At 47.7% G+C, this 13470-nt stretch overlaps 1 protein-coding gene across 2 annotated transcripts in view; it reads left to right on the forward strand.

Annotated features, from left to right (window-relative positions):
- The window catches only part of AMPD3 (adenosine monophosphate deaminase 3), a 47301-nt gene extending 34879 nt beyond the window's left edge, over nucleotides 1–12422 (forward strand). For both annotated transcript variants that reach the window (XM_006873005.1, XM_006873006.1), the window contains 8 exons: nucleotides 761–892; nucleotides 1437–1600; nucleotides 2250–2376; nucleotides 5253–5416; nucleotides 6438–6558; nucleotides 8159–8332; nucleotides 10146–10256; nucleotides 12249–12422. In XM_006873005.1, the coding sequence (XP_006873067.1) occupies nucleotides 761–892; nucleotides 1437–1600; nucleotides 2250–2376; nucleotides 5253–5416; nucleotides 6438–6558; nucleotides 8159–8332; nucleotides 10146–10256; nucleotides 12249–12422 (1167 nt within the window). The remainder of the gene's footprint in view (nucleotides 1–760; nucleotides 893–1436; nucleotides 1601–2249; nucleotides 2377–5252; nucleotides 5417–6437; nucleotides 6559–8158; nucleotides 8333–10145; nucleotides 10257–12248) is intronic.
- The last annotated feature ends 1048 nt before the right edge of the window (nucleotides 12423–13470 follow it).

The raw sequence follows: 13470 nt of genomic DNA on the forward strand, positions 1-13470 counted from the left end.
AGAATAGCAAGGCAGGGGAGCAGATATTGTTGTTGTTAAGTGCTGTTAAGTCAGTTCCGACCCATAGCGACCCTGTATAGGGTTTCTGAAGAGTAGCTGGTGAGCTTGAACCACCGACCTTGCAGTCTCTAGTGCATTAACCCACAGCACCACACCAGGAGTCCCACAGGGCAGGGGGTAAGAGGGTATGACTTGGAATCAGATCCAAATGCCTTTCAGCAACTCACCTAAGGTTTTGTTTCCTTGCCTATCAAATGATGAGGAGTCCCTGGGTGGTGCCTTTAGCTTCCAACCAAAAGGTTGGCAGTTTGAGTCCACCCAGGGCTACCTCAGATGGGAACTTCTCTATATATTCTTTTATAAAATTATGACTTCCATGCCCCTTATGGACTCCATGACGTTATTAAAACACCAGATGAGGTAATGTGAGGAAAAGTGCTTAGCCAAGTCTAATTTGGAAGCACTGCACTATATTCATTGCTAAATGGTTTTGTTTTGTCTGTTTGCTAAGTCAGCCTTGCTCCAAACATAGCGTGAGGCCTCAAGTGTCCTTCACAGAGGGACTCACAAAAGGGCTCTAAACCTAACTGAGTGAGGACACATGGCCCAGGCCCTCAGGAATTCCCAAGACTTCCTGCAAGAAGTGACATAGAAAACATCTTTATGGTGGCCCACAAGCGTCTGTAAAGACTTGAAGAGGCAGAGATGTGTGCTGAGTACATAACATGTGTTGATCTGATTGGTGGTCTCCTCTCTCTAGGGCCGACAGACATTCCATCGTTTTGACAAGTTCAACTCTAAGTACAACCCTGTGGGGGCCAGTGAGCTGCGAGACCTGTATTTGAAAACGGAAAACTACCTGGAAGGAGAGTATTTTGCTCGAATGGTCAAAGTGAGTGTGCCTCCTGCTTCTCCAAGCCCTCCTCAGAGGTGGACACACCTTCAGATGGTTGGGGCCCTGTGTGGTCACCTGTCTCCTCCCCAGACCCTCCACCCACCATCCAGTTCAGGCACAGGTGGAGGTGCTCAGACACCCAGCGCTCTGGTCACGACAGCTCTGCATTTGCACACTGTGCGTTGTGCGTGCAGGTTGCAGCAAAGAGGAAGGGAGGCTATTTACAACCGGCACAGCTTGCTGCATCCAGGCTCGCTGCCTGTCTGTGGCCTGAACTTGGATGGGCTCAGGAGAGTTCAGTATAGAGATGCTTCTGATGCCTGGCTCTGCAGTGTGATGGGCCTTTCTCCCTAGGAAGCTGCCTCGGCTAGGGCCCAGGAAGTGGTCACATGGCAGCACTGGGATTTGGGTGAAGCCTTCCCAGCCCAGGAGCAGGTGGCTGAGAGATGCAGGATGCAGCAGCTGGTCACAGAGAGCTTGGGGTGGGTCTCCCATGCCACTGGGGTACTCTTGCACTGACCCAAGCTTTTCTTGGTACCAGGAGGTGGCCCGGGAGCTGGAGGAGAGCAAGTACCAGTACTCCGAGCCGCGGCTCTCTATCTATGGCCGCAGTCCTGAGGAGTGGCCCAGCCTGGCCCGCTGGTTCATCAAGCACAAGGTCTACTCACCCAACATGCGCTGGATCATCCAGGTGCCGAGGATCTAGTAAGTGAGGTGGCCCTAGCCCTCTGAGGCTATCTGCCTATGCAGCACGGGCTACCTGTTCTAGGGCCAGGTAGACCTCTCCTCCCCGGGGATTCTCCCACAGCAAGGAGTGGCTAGCAAAGATGGCCTTGTGACCCTGAAATTCCCTCTTCAGAGAATATTGATATGCACAGCCCTGGGGGGAACTACTGCTCCACCTTCTCATTGGGTGGGCAGAGTGAGCTCCAGGGTATAAGGTGACTTGATGGCTTGCCCTCTCCCAGTATCATTCTGACCACCACTGTCCTCTCCAGCTGACTGGCCAGTATGGGGCTCATTGTCTCAGGGCTGGCCGGGGCAGGCGGCTCAGGAGAACTGAGTTGAGAGGCAGCATTTGGGTCTCTAATATAAACCATCTCTCAGAAACTTGGTCAGTATGAATCCCACGTCCTCACTTCCAGAATAGCTCTGGCTTGAGAAAGCTCTCTGATGGTAGGTATTGAGTTTACAAACCAATGTCTAGTAGTGTGGAATTTCCTGGGCGCTGAAGGGAGAGAAGGTTATCCAGGCTGCATGTTTAAACTGGGTGTCTGAGGAAGGAACTGGGGCCATAGACAGGCCAAGGGAGCTGCTGAACCCGCCTCATAAGCGAGTTTTCGCTGTCCCCCAGTGATATATTTAGGTCAAAGAAGCTGCTGCCAAACTTTGGGAAGATGCTGGAAAACATCTTCCTACCCCTTTTTGAGGCCACAATCAACCCTCAAGATCACAGAGAGCTACACCTCTTCCTCAAATATGTAAGTGCCATGTGCCCCAGGAACGTCCTCTCGAAGGGAGGGAGGGCAAGGGCCATTTTCTCATCAACTCACCCTGGCTTCTCTTCTTATACTCTGTCACCTGCAGCCCTGGTGGCGCTGTAGGGTGAGCACTGGACTCCTAACTGCAAGGTTGGTGCTTCAAACTTACCAGTCGCTCTGCGGGAGAACGATGCTCCTATAAAGATGTACAGTCTTGGAAACCCTGGATAGGTCCACTATGAGTTGGAATCGCCTTGATGGCAGTGGTGGGTTTGTGTGGGCCTCAGATATGGGGTTGCCTCTGGTAGCGTAGTGGTTACGAATCAGGCTGCTAACCTCAAGTTCAGCAGTTTGAAACTACCAGCTGATTTGCTGGAGAAAGATGAGGCTTTCTGCTCCCATAAAGATTTACAGTCGGAACCGACTCCACGACATCACCACCACCACAAGTTACCTACTATATGGGGTCGATTCCATGGTACTTACCAACAACAGCCCTAGGAAATGGAATTCGTAAAATTTGGAGCCTTGTCCAGGGAGGTGTGTCCCCTTCTTCTCAGGGACTGCACTGGGGAACGAGTGTTGAGGCAAGATGTACCCCCTGCTGGCAAGAGGCTGAGGTGTCAGTTCCTGTCATGTGGGGCTGAGAAGACTGGATCCAGCCTCAGGCAGCACCCAGGAAACAGCCTCAGGGGCTTCTGTAAAGATGCAGACTTTCAACTCTTACATCCTTACAAGCAAAGCTCCGTACACCTTATTTGGTTAAGTTCAACAAGCCTTAAAAATGTATTTCTCTTCCATATTAGATTACCAGTGGGTGGGAGACAAGGGATGACGAGAGACTTAATGAGAGAATTAGGCGGAAGGAGCTGGTCATCCACTGGGTGCCCAGAATGGAGGGATGCAGCCAGTGGGAGGTAAGCTCAATACCTGGTTGAGGCAATTTCTGACAAGGAAGGAAGCAGGGAGAAGTGCAGAGATCTGGGGCCTGATTTGAACCTAAGTATGCAGAAGGGCAGGTGCCTGGAAAGGGCTTGAATGCACTGAGGGACACCATGGAACTTATGGTCAGTTATGTGGAGAATGGCCTGGAACAAAAAGAGGTGGAGGGAAGGGGCAAGAGTGTCAGAGGGCCAGTTCCAGCGATGGAGAGAGATGATGGGAGCTTGGACCAAGGGCTCTTGAGAGCTCACATTTATTACACTGTGGTGACATAATATCGAGTATCATTGAAGTCACACAGTTATGCTATTCTTATCACCACTTGGGCATCATTAATAATTATGTGCAGACTTATGTGTTTGTCATGTGTGAGGCACATGCATTATTTAATCTTCAAACAAGCCCATTTGTGCACACACAAAAAAAGTAGCAGAATTGGAATTCAAATCCAAGCAGACTTCCGCAAAGCATGTGCCGCCTAAGTCAGGAAAGAGGCATGTTGTAGCTTACTGCTCTGTGCCCCTGAGCCTGAGGCAGCACAGGGATGCTGGGGTGGGGCAGGGGCGTGATGAGAAGGGGTGGGTGGTGGGATTGAGAGAAAGGAGGAAGAGCTGAGGATGCTCTTAGGGGGTTGGTTTTGTAGGAGAGTGGATGGATGTGTTACTGTTCAGAGGCCACTGCCAACACGGGGAGAAGAACAGGCTTGTGGGGCTGGAGGGGGTGTTGGGGTTTGGTCATTTTTTTGTTTAAGGCCCATCAGAGACCAAGGTAGAAAGGTCCTGCATCAGTTGGACCCAAAGCTCAGGAGAAGGCTGAGGACAAAGGTGGAAGAACCAGGACCGAGAGTTCAAGAGAAGCATGGGACTAGTGAGCACAGCCCCCCGCCCTGCAGACCCATCAGGGCATGCTCAGAGTCATAGCAGGGAGCCTGACTCTTTCCTGTGACATATGGGACTCTAGACCCTCATGGTCCCTTGCTCCTCTGGCCCCTACTGTGCATGTAGGAACAGGAGAGGCCGGAAGACCTGACACAGGTCTGGGAGTCTCCAAGTTCCGCCTAGTTATGGAGCGAGGTGGCCAATCTTTCTCTCTCCCACCTGGTGTTGAGAGTCCCCTCCCCAAAGTGCCTGTGTGCCTGAGGAAAAGGAGGGAGCTATGTTAGCTGCCCCTGTGTGTAGGCTGAGAGGCTGTGCCTTGTTTTCTGATCTCTGGAATCAATCAGAAGGCTCTGGGAGCCAGAAGGATGGGAGCTTCCTGAGGTACCTCTAACCCATAGAGAACAGTCCCCAGTGAGGATTTAGAGGCATAAAGAAGCTGCCTCCTGGGAACCACAATCTTCTTCTAAAGGGTCCTCTTGGCAGGGGGCACCCCTTGGCCTGTTTTGTGAGGTATCCAGGCTGGTTTCTGGTTTCACACCTGGGACATGCGTTAGGGTATTTGCACCGTCAACCCAAAGGAGTGCAGACGTTGAGCCCACTTGGGCTCGGAGCTTGGTTGTCTCACTTGGGCAAGGTCCTTAATTGCCTTGACCCTTGGTTTACTCAGTTGTAAAATGGGGTCAATCCCTCCCTCAAAGTATTCTGTTAGCTCAGTTGTACTAAGTACTTCAAGCAGGGGCTGTCCCCTTCCCCTTGCAGCAGTGTGGCCCTGCTGCTGCTGACTGTGGCTGCTGGGTGCTTGGTAGCCCTCAAAGTACGGATCGTACTGTCCCACTGCCCCTCTCTTCACTCCGCACAGGTGCTTGGTGGAACAGAGAGTATGTTGTGCCCTCTCCCCACCCCTGGGAGGAATGTGGCCTCAGCCAGGCCACAGGGTCCCTAGTTGAGGTGTCTAAGTGAGGGCAGTTCCAGAGAGTTATTTGACAGCTCCGCTCTAAGCCCTGGGGAGACCTGTTCTGCCTTGGCTTGATGCTCAGGATCCCTCCTCCTGCCCAGGTGACAGGGTTCGACAGCGTGGATGATGAGTCCAAGCACAGTGACCACATGTTCTCGGACAAGAGCCCCAGCCCTGACATCTGGACGAGTGAGCAGAACCCACCTTACAGTTACTACTTGTACTACATGTATGCCAACATCATGGTGCTCAACAACCTCCGCAGGTGGGTGCGTCCAGCCCCTGCACACCTACCTGGCCATGTGTCCACATACCTGGGCACTCCCCAGCATCCTACACACAGGCACATATTAGTATCAGTACATATACATACACATATGCCCAGTATGACATGCATACCAATACAGAATGTTCCCTCTCTACAATGCAGATGCACACCACACATATACAGTCTCATATAAATACTCACCAAACACACATGTTTATGTACAGTCGTTACACCTACATAGAACATAGCAGCACACATACATGCTCATTGTACCAAACACTCCAACAATGTTCACATATGCATTCATTCAACAAGTAGGACTGCATTTGCTTTGTGACAGCATTCTTCTAGATGCTGCCTATACCAGAGGGAACAAAACAGACGGAATCTGTCCTTTTAGAGCCAATATGCCAGTGGTCTTATGTGGACAGCCTTCCACCAAGACATCCATAGACAGGAATTGGATGTCCAGTGCAGCAGGGCACTGAGCCACCCCTCCCTGCCAGTCTGGCATCCCTCCTACTCCTGGCTGGGCCTTGGGCTGGGCTCATAACAGCCAAGTCCATGTTGATTTGTGGGTGTGGTGGCTTTGAAAGAGATCAGGATTGAAAGAAGTTGGCCTGATGTTGGGGTGGGTTAGTCTTGGGAAGATGGGCTTTTCTAGATTGAGTTCTGATTCTAACTCTACCACTGACCTGAACAAATGACTTCACTTTTTATACCCGAAGTTTGGCTTGATGGCTTCTTCTAATCTCGAGTTCTACGGACTTGGGTTACAAGGTCTGGCAGTAGGACTGGGGGTTGGTGGGGGGGTTGTTAAGGGAGGGCAAGGTCTGTTCCTACCACTAGACTCTATCTCTGTGCCACAGTGATGAAGAGATGATGTTCTTGGTTCTGAGGAGTTCTGGACCTAGGCCTCTGCCATTTTTGGGATGATGGTTTCTGAGCTGCCTGGATCCCTATCTCTCCCAAGTGGGGTCCCAGGCAGGGTGGACCCATGGCCTGCCTTTTTCTACAGAGAACGAGGCCTGAGCACTTTCCTGTTCAGACCTCACTGTGGGGAGGCTGGCTCCATCACCCACCTGGTGTCTGCTTTCCTGACTGCCGACAACATCTCCCACGGGCTGCTCCTCAAGAAGGTAATGGCTGGGCCCCTCTCTGGGGCCTCCCCTACAAGGTCTGTTGTCCTGTTTTGGGCTCCCCTGGAAGAAGGGGGATCAGCTGGGCTCCTGAGGATCCTGGGAAACACTCTGTCAGTGATGCTAGAAGACATTTTCTGGGCTGGCCTCTGACTAGTCACCTTGGCTTCATTTTAAATTATGAAATTAATATAATCAAACACATTATAATTTGGAAAATGGGGGAAAAACCTTATTGCTGTGACTTTAATAGAAACAGCCGGTTTTACTTTTTAGTGTTTTCATTGTATATTTTTAATATGCTTATTATTATAAGCAGCCTTGGTGGCACAGTGATGAAAGCACTAAGCTGCTAACGGAAAGGTTGACAGTTTGAATCCACCAGTCACTCTGTGGGAGATGGATGTGACAGTCTGCTTCTGTAAAGATAACAGCCTTGGAAGCCCCAGGGGACAGTTCTGCTCTGTCCCTTAGGGTCACTATGAGTTAGAATAGACTGGACAGTGATGGGTTTTGAACAAAGAATTTTGGTTCTTGCTTTGTCCCTTAACATTGTTTTTTTTTGTTGTTGTTTTATTGTGAATTATGTGATAGTTTACACGGGAGAACATTAGCTTTATATTCATCCTATTGTATATCGTTTCATTGCCATGATTACAATCCCCTCCATGCTTCATCAAACAACCAAAGGGTATACCCCACAAGCTTGCCCCCCCCCCCCCCCCCCCCCCCCCCCCCCCCCCCCCAGTCTGCAGCACACAGTCGCTCTCCCTCTCTGGGTCTAAAGTCCCCAGCTGCTCCATCTCTCCATGTCATCGTCTCTGCCTCCATCTCTGGGAAGGGTCCTGCGCTCTGCTCTTCTCCCTTGATGGTCCCAGGGACCTCTTAACATTGTTTTATAAGCATTTTTCTGTGCTGCAGTACAACACCTCTTCTTCTCCTAAAGACCCAGTGGGCTAGACAGCCCATTCCTTTGGATGGTGTCTAATTGATTTAACCAGTCTCCAGTTGTCAGACACATATTCTATACCCAGTTTTAAATAATGCTACTCTGAACTCTGCATTCAGCTTTCTCTGTGTTCTGGATTATTTCCTCAGGAACCATGTGTGCTTCTAATGCTCCCCAGGCCTGGTCCCACATTTCTGTAGAGGAAGGTGGATAGCAGTCAAGCACTCTAGCTCCATCAGGTCTCCCCCTAAGAGATGAGTGTTTACTTTCTCAATCTGAAAGTTTGGGTCAAAGCACTGCAACAGCAAAAGTGGGGTCACCTCTTGGACTGACCACTGGTGCCTGGGAGAGGGCAGCTGGATAAGTAGGAGAGGTCAGTGTAACTAGGACCAGTGCCTCCAGTCTAGAGCTAAGAGTGAGCCAGTTAAGGCAGTGGGGAGGAAGGCTGTCCCAAGAGAGGAGTGAGTGGAACACACAAGTGTGGGAAGGAGGCCGGTGGGCCCAGGCTTGGCTGAGAGCTTGCACTGGCATTGCCCAGATCCCAGACCCTGGTTCCCATTGGTGGATGTTTCTTCCATCCCGCCTTCCCGTTCCCTCTCCCCTCCCTCCTTCTCTGAGCCTTGTCTCATGAATTTGGTGGATCTTTTGCAGAGTCCGGTACTGCAGTATCTCTACTACCTTGCTCAGATCCCCATTGCCATGTCTCCTCTTAGCAACAACAGTCTGTTCCTTGAGTATTCTAAAAACCCTCTGCGGGAATTCCTGCACAAGGGACTGCACGTTTCTCTCTCCACCGATGACCCCATGCAGTTCCACTACACGAAGGTGAGGATGGTGTTGGGGGAGGGAGGCAATGACACCCCTAGCAGGTATCAGTTCTGGCCTGTCTTCCCCCTGCAGAGACCCAAGTGGACGGTCACTTCTGCTTTGGGGTGGGCTGGTAGCCCAGTGAGACAGAGGTAAGCCACCAGTGAGTATTCCTTCCAGAACCCCACCCCCACTCCTGCTTTGGGATCCTTGAACCCTTGAAGGCACAATTTCACTTCTTTGTCCTTCTCTGTTTTCCCTCTTTGACACTTTTAGCTCTGTGAACTTGGTGACATCATTTATTCTCTGTTTCCTCCTTCTCTGTAAAGTGGAGATAACACTGTCTCTATCTCTACCTTATTGTACAGGCTCATTCAGATACAGAATCAAAGGGCCTTATATAGCATCTGAATACAGCAAGCATTCAAATGTTAGCTAATGTTGTTTAAAAAAAAAAAACAAAAACTAATAAAACTGTCTTATTACAGTTATTACTGTTATTACACATTAGATTTCTGGCAAAAGAGGAAGGAAGGTTGATGTCATGCATGAGGACTAGCCATACAAGTATCTAGTGCACTCTGATGTTGTTGATAAGGACTGCCACTGATTAGCAAGCACAGAAGAAGCACTGAAGTCTTTTTTAGGACAGTGGTTTGCTCAACTTTTCATCTCAGAACCCCTTTATACTCAAACTTGAGGCCCTCCAAGAACTCTTATTTATGTGGTTGACATTTATTGGTATTTACTGTGTTAGAAAATAACTGAGAAATTTAAAAAAATATTTATTGAATAAATTAAAATATAACAATAACATATCAAATTAAATATTAATATAGTTAGCAATTTTTAATGAAAATATTTTCCAAAACAAAATTATCGAGAAAAGTGGCCTTGTTTTTCATTTTTGCAAATTTAATTCTCATATCTGATTTTGCAATCTGTCATAATACACATTTTCATCAAAGTATATGAAGAAAATCCAACCTTGCACAGATATATAGTTGGAAACCTGTGGACCCCGTAAAAGGTTTTGGGGACCCTGATGCGCCCTTGGATCACATGTTGAGAACCACTGCTCCAGGATACAGAAGCAATAGTGTCAGGAAAGAGTGAGGGAAGGGCTTAGTCATCACTACACATCATTTCAGAGTTCTGGTGTGGCACTGTGGGTTAATGCACCAGACTGCAAAGCCATTTGAACTGCAAGATTGGCGGTTCAAACTCACCAGCTGCTCCTTGGGAATCTTATACAGGGTCGCTATGGGTCAGAATCAACTCTACAGCACTCAACAACAACACATCATTTCACATCCCAGAACATACAGCCTGGCTACAGCTTAAACCCAAATCCTTTGGGCTTTATACTACAAGGATCTTACTACATGTATTGTGGTAATTCTCATTCTCATATTGGTGTTCCATCTGCCTGTGGCATTTTATTCATAGTAACTTTTATATTTGAACAGTCTGAAAGCAAATAGTGTATTTTTTTTAAAAAAGTAAGCTTACAGAGCAGATACTAGATATATGCCTGACAAAGGGGACTGCCACAGGAGGGCAGAGACTGGCACCCCCAGTGCCCTGCTCAGGGTTTCAGACATCATAGGCCTCACTGCAGGCCAACAAAGTGTAGGTGTTGGTTTGTTTCTATCACTTTGGTAACCTGAGATTTCCTGCAAAGATGATGATGCTGTGTGCTGTTGAGTTTACTCCATTCACAGACACAGAACTGCTGGATCATCAAAGTGCTGGTTATTGAAGAAAAATTAGCTATGTGTGCCAGAATATTCTACCATCTAACGCATTTACTTCTGGGGGAGGGATCTAGGAAGCACTGATGGAAGAATATGCAATCGCAGCTCAAGTCTGGAAGCTGAGCACGTGTGACCTGTGTGAGATTGCCAGAAACAGCGTGCTGCAGAGCGGCCTCTCACATCAGGTACTGCCCCCTCCTTCCCATCCTGTCAACAAAACACAGTGAATGTTCACGGTGTGCCAGGCACTTTCTAGGCACTGGGGGCCAGTGCTAAACTAAACAAACAGGGTCTCTATTGCAATGACTCATGTTCTGTGAGAGGATCTGTCCTCGGGAGCCTCCTGAATTTCTATGGCGACCCCATTACCTTTCTCAGATTTACTCAGAGGCCACCTCTTTGTTCCTGATGTTGTTAAAGTGCCATCAAGCCACTCTTCCCATCATACTCTATCCTCTCAATCTGTTTTTATTACTACTGACACCTCTACCACAGACATTGTGGAGTCCTGGTGCAGCACAGTAGGACTGCTAACTGGAAGGTCAGTGGTTCAAACACACCAGCCACTCCTTGGGAACCCTGTACTGGGTCACTATGAGTCAGAACAGACTTGATGGCACTTAACAACAACTGACATTATACTCTGTATTCAGGGCAGAGATGGTTCGTCCAGCATTATATCCTCAGGACCTAAAACAGTCACTGACATTTAGGAGACAACCAGTACTTCTTGACTAGAAGAACAGCTCCTAAGTGGAATTAAAAACTCTAAGGGTGGGACCCAGGAGTCCTGGTGTGGCATTGTTAGGGAAACACTAAACCTCAAGGTTGGCTTGAACCACCAGGTAGGCAGTTCAAAACCATCAGCTGCTCCTCAGAAACCCTTTATAGGGTTGCTTAGAGTCAGAACTGACCTGATGGCACTTAACAAGAAGGATGGGACCCAGGCCTAAGTAATTTTTGTAAAGTTCCCTAGGTACTATGGGGAGTCCTGGTGTGGTGCTGTTGGGTTAATGCGCCAGACTGCAAAGTCGTTTGAACTGCAAGGTCGGTGGTTCAAGCTCACCAGCTGCTCCTTGTTAACCCTATATAGGGTTGCTATGGGTCGGAATAGACTTGACAGCACTGAACAAGGTATTATGGATTGAATTATGTCCCTCCAAATGAAGTGTTGTAAATCCTAACCTCCATGTGTGCTGTGGTTATTATCCCATGTGGGAATGGGTTGCCTTTGTTAAGTTAATGTAGAGTGTGTCCTGAGTCACTTTCTTTTGAAAGAGATTAACCAAGTAGGCAGAGACAGTGAGATGGGGTAAGACAGATGCCAAACATATGGAAATCTCCTAGAAATCAGGAAGCAGAAGCTGATGAGACAAGGACCTTCCTCAGAGCCAAGAGAAAAAGCCTCCCCCTAGAGCCAGTGGTCTGAATTCAGACTTCTTAGAACCAATTTTTGTTTGTTAAAGTCATCCACTTGTGATAATTTGCTTTTACAACACTAGATCACTAAGATTCTAATGTAGTCTGGGTTGAGAACCATTGGTTTATATGGTATCTTGGGTTCCTGGGTACCTCCCCTGGGTGATGTCACTGGCACAGGAAGAAGGCTGTCTCAGGTGATGTTCTTGTTAGATGATGACACAGAGAAGAGCTGAATGTTCAAGGTTCTTTTTGTGTCGATGTGGTTCCTTGGTATAGCCCGCCCCAGAAACACTTGACTATATGCCCCTTACCAACTCTCAGGAGGGACATCTTAGAGTCTTCATCCATTTATCTTCCCTTCTTCATCCCCAATAGCTCTTGCAACCCGTATCTTTCCTTTCTGATCAAGGAAAGAAAGCTTAGTCACAAATGACGGTAACGAATGCGGTTGCCAAGGCGACATGACATCCTTAAGGAGATGAACAGGGGAATTTAATAAGAGCTTAATATGGAACGATGTCCTGAGTAAAGATCTCATAGTCTGATTTTCTGGCTAATGTTGTGAAGTGCTGTCAAGACAGTTACAACTCATAGTGACCCTATATAGGGTTTCCAAGGAGCAGCTGGTGGTGCTAACTTCTGACTGATCTTGCAGTTCAGTGCTTATCCTACACGCTAATGTTAAGGTTGCCTGTATAGATAGAAAAAGTTAATCTAAGATATACTGTTTCATTTGTATTTTTATTGATCCATAGGAAAAACAAAAGTTTCTGGGACAAAATTATTATAAAGAAGGACCTGAAGGAAATGACATTCGAAAGACAAATGTTGCTCAGATCCGGATGGCTTTCAGATATGAGACCTTATGCAATGAGCTCAGCTTCTTGTCCGATGCCATGAAATCAGAAGAGATCACAGTCCTGACCTAATAGGACCAGGACTGGACATGCATTCTAATGCTGGGTTTAATTTCAAGTCTGATGTAACTAACAGTGACCAAGACACCAAATAGAACTTTCTTCCATAGAGAGGATACCTCTGAAGAACTTGCAAACTAGTGATTTAGGTTGCACTGTTCACTTTAAGATGTAACATTCTGTTAACATTTCTGAGTTACAAATGATAACTCCTTGGAGATCAGAGAGCTGGGCACTTATCTGAACTTGTTCCTAGTTTTCCAAATATTTCTTTTGAAACCACCAGTGCTTGCATTGTTGGGGCCAGGACCTTCCACGGTCAAATGCCAGGTGATATGTGGACTGTGGTATTCCACTGTATTCCTACTCCTCTTCAGGCTCCGCAAGCTTGTAGGTAGTGGTTCATTTCAGCCTCTGACTTCCTGCCTGCCTTAAAATCCATTTCAAAGCTCCTTTCATAAAGGGGCTATTTTGAGAAAATTAAAACAGAAAATTTCTTTGACAATTTGTGTTTTTTTTTTAAAAAAATGAATTTCTTAAAGTGTTTTATTAAGATCCCATCTCTATTGAGGAAGCCAAAAGTTTCCTCATCTAAAGTGAGGCTTTGGACGAGATGTGAGGTGTTCAAATGGTGTTCTGTGAGTAGCCCTCACAGACCATGCCAGGGTTGGAAGGGCAGGAGGGAATTTCTGGGTGCTGCCCTTACTTCATAGTGACTTTGCTTTCATCAGTCTTGGACTGGGCCTTCTAGACAACATTTTCATTTCAACTAAGGACTCCTGGGGAAAAACTTTGAAAAGCTTAGCTGCTGAACCTACCAGCCATTCTGTGGGCAAAGAGACCTGGTAATCTACTCCTGTAAAGATGTGCAGCCAAGGGAACCTTATGGAGCAGTTCCACTCTGCCCTGTAGAGGTACTAGGAGGCAGACAGTGCTAGACGGCAAACAGTAACAGGTGATTTCTGTTCCTTTTGACTCTAACATTCTATAAACTGAAGCCCAAGGCTTGTTTTACTGATTAAAAGTTAGGGCCAGAGAAGTGAAATTTGCTTCAGGTCAC

The sequence above is a fragment of the Chrysochloris asiatica genome, unplaced genomic scaffold, assembly GCF_000296735.1.
Source record: "Chrysochloris asiatica unplaced genomic scaffold, ChrAsi1.0 scaffold00219, whole genome shotgun sequence".
NCBI lineage: Eukaryota > Metazoa > Chordata > Mammalia > Afrosoricida > Chrysochloridae > Chrysochloris > Chrysochloris asiatica.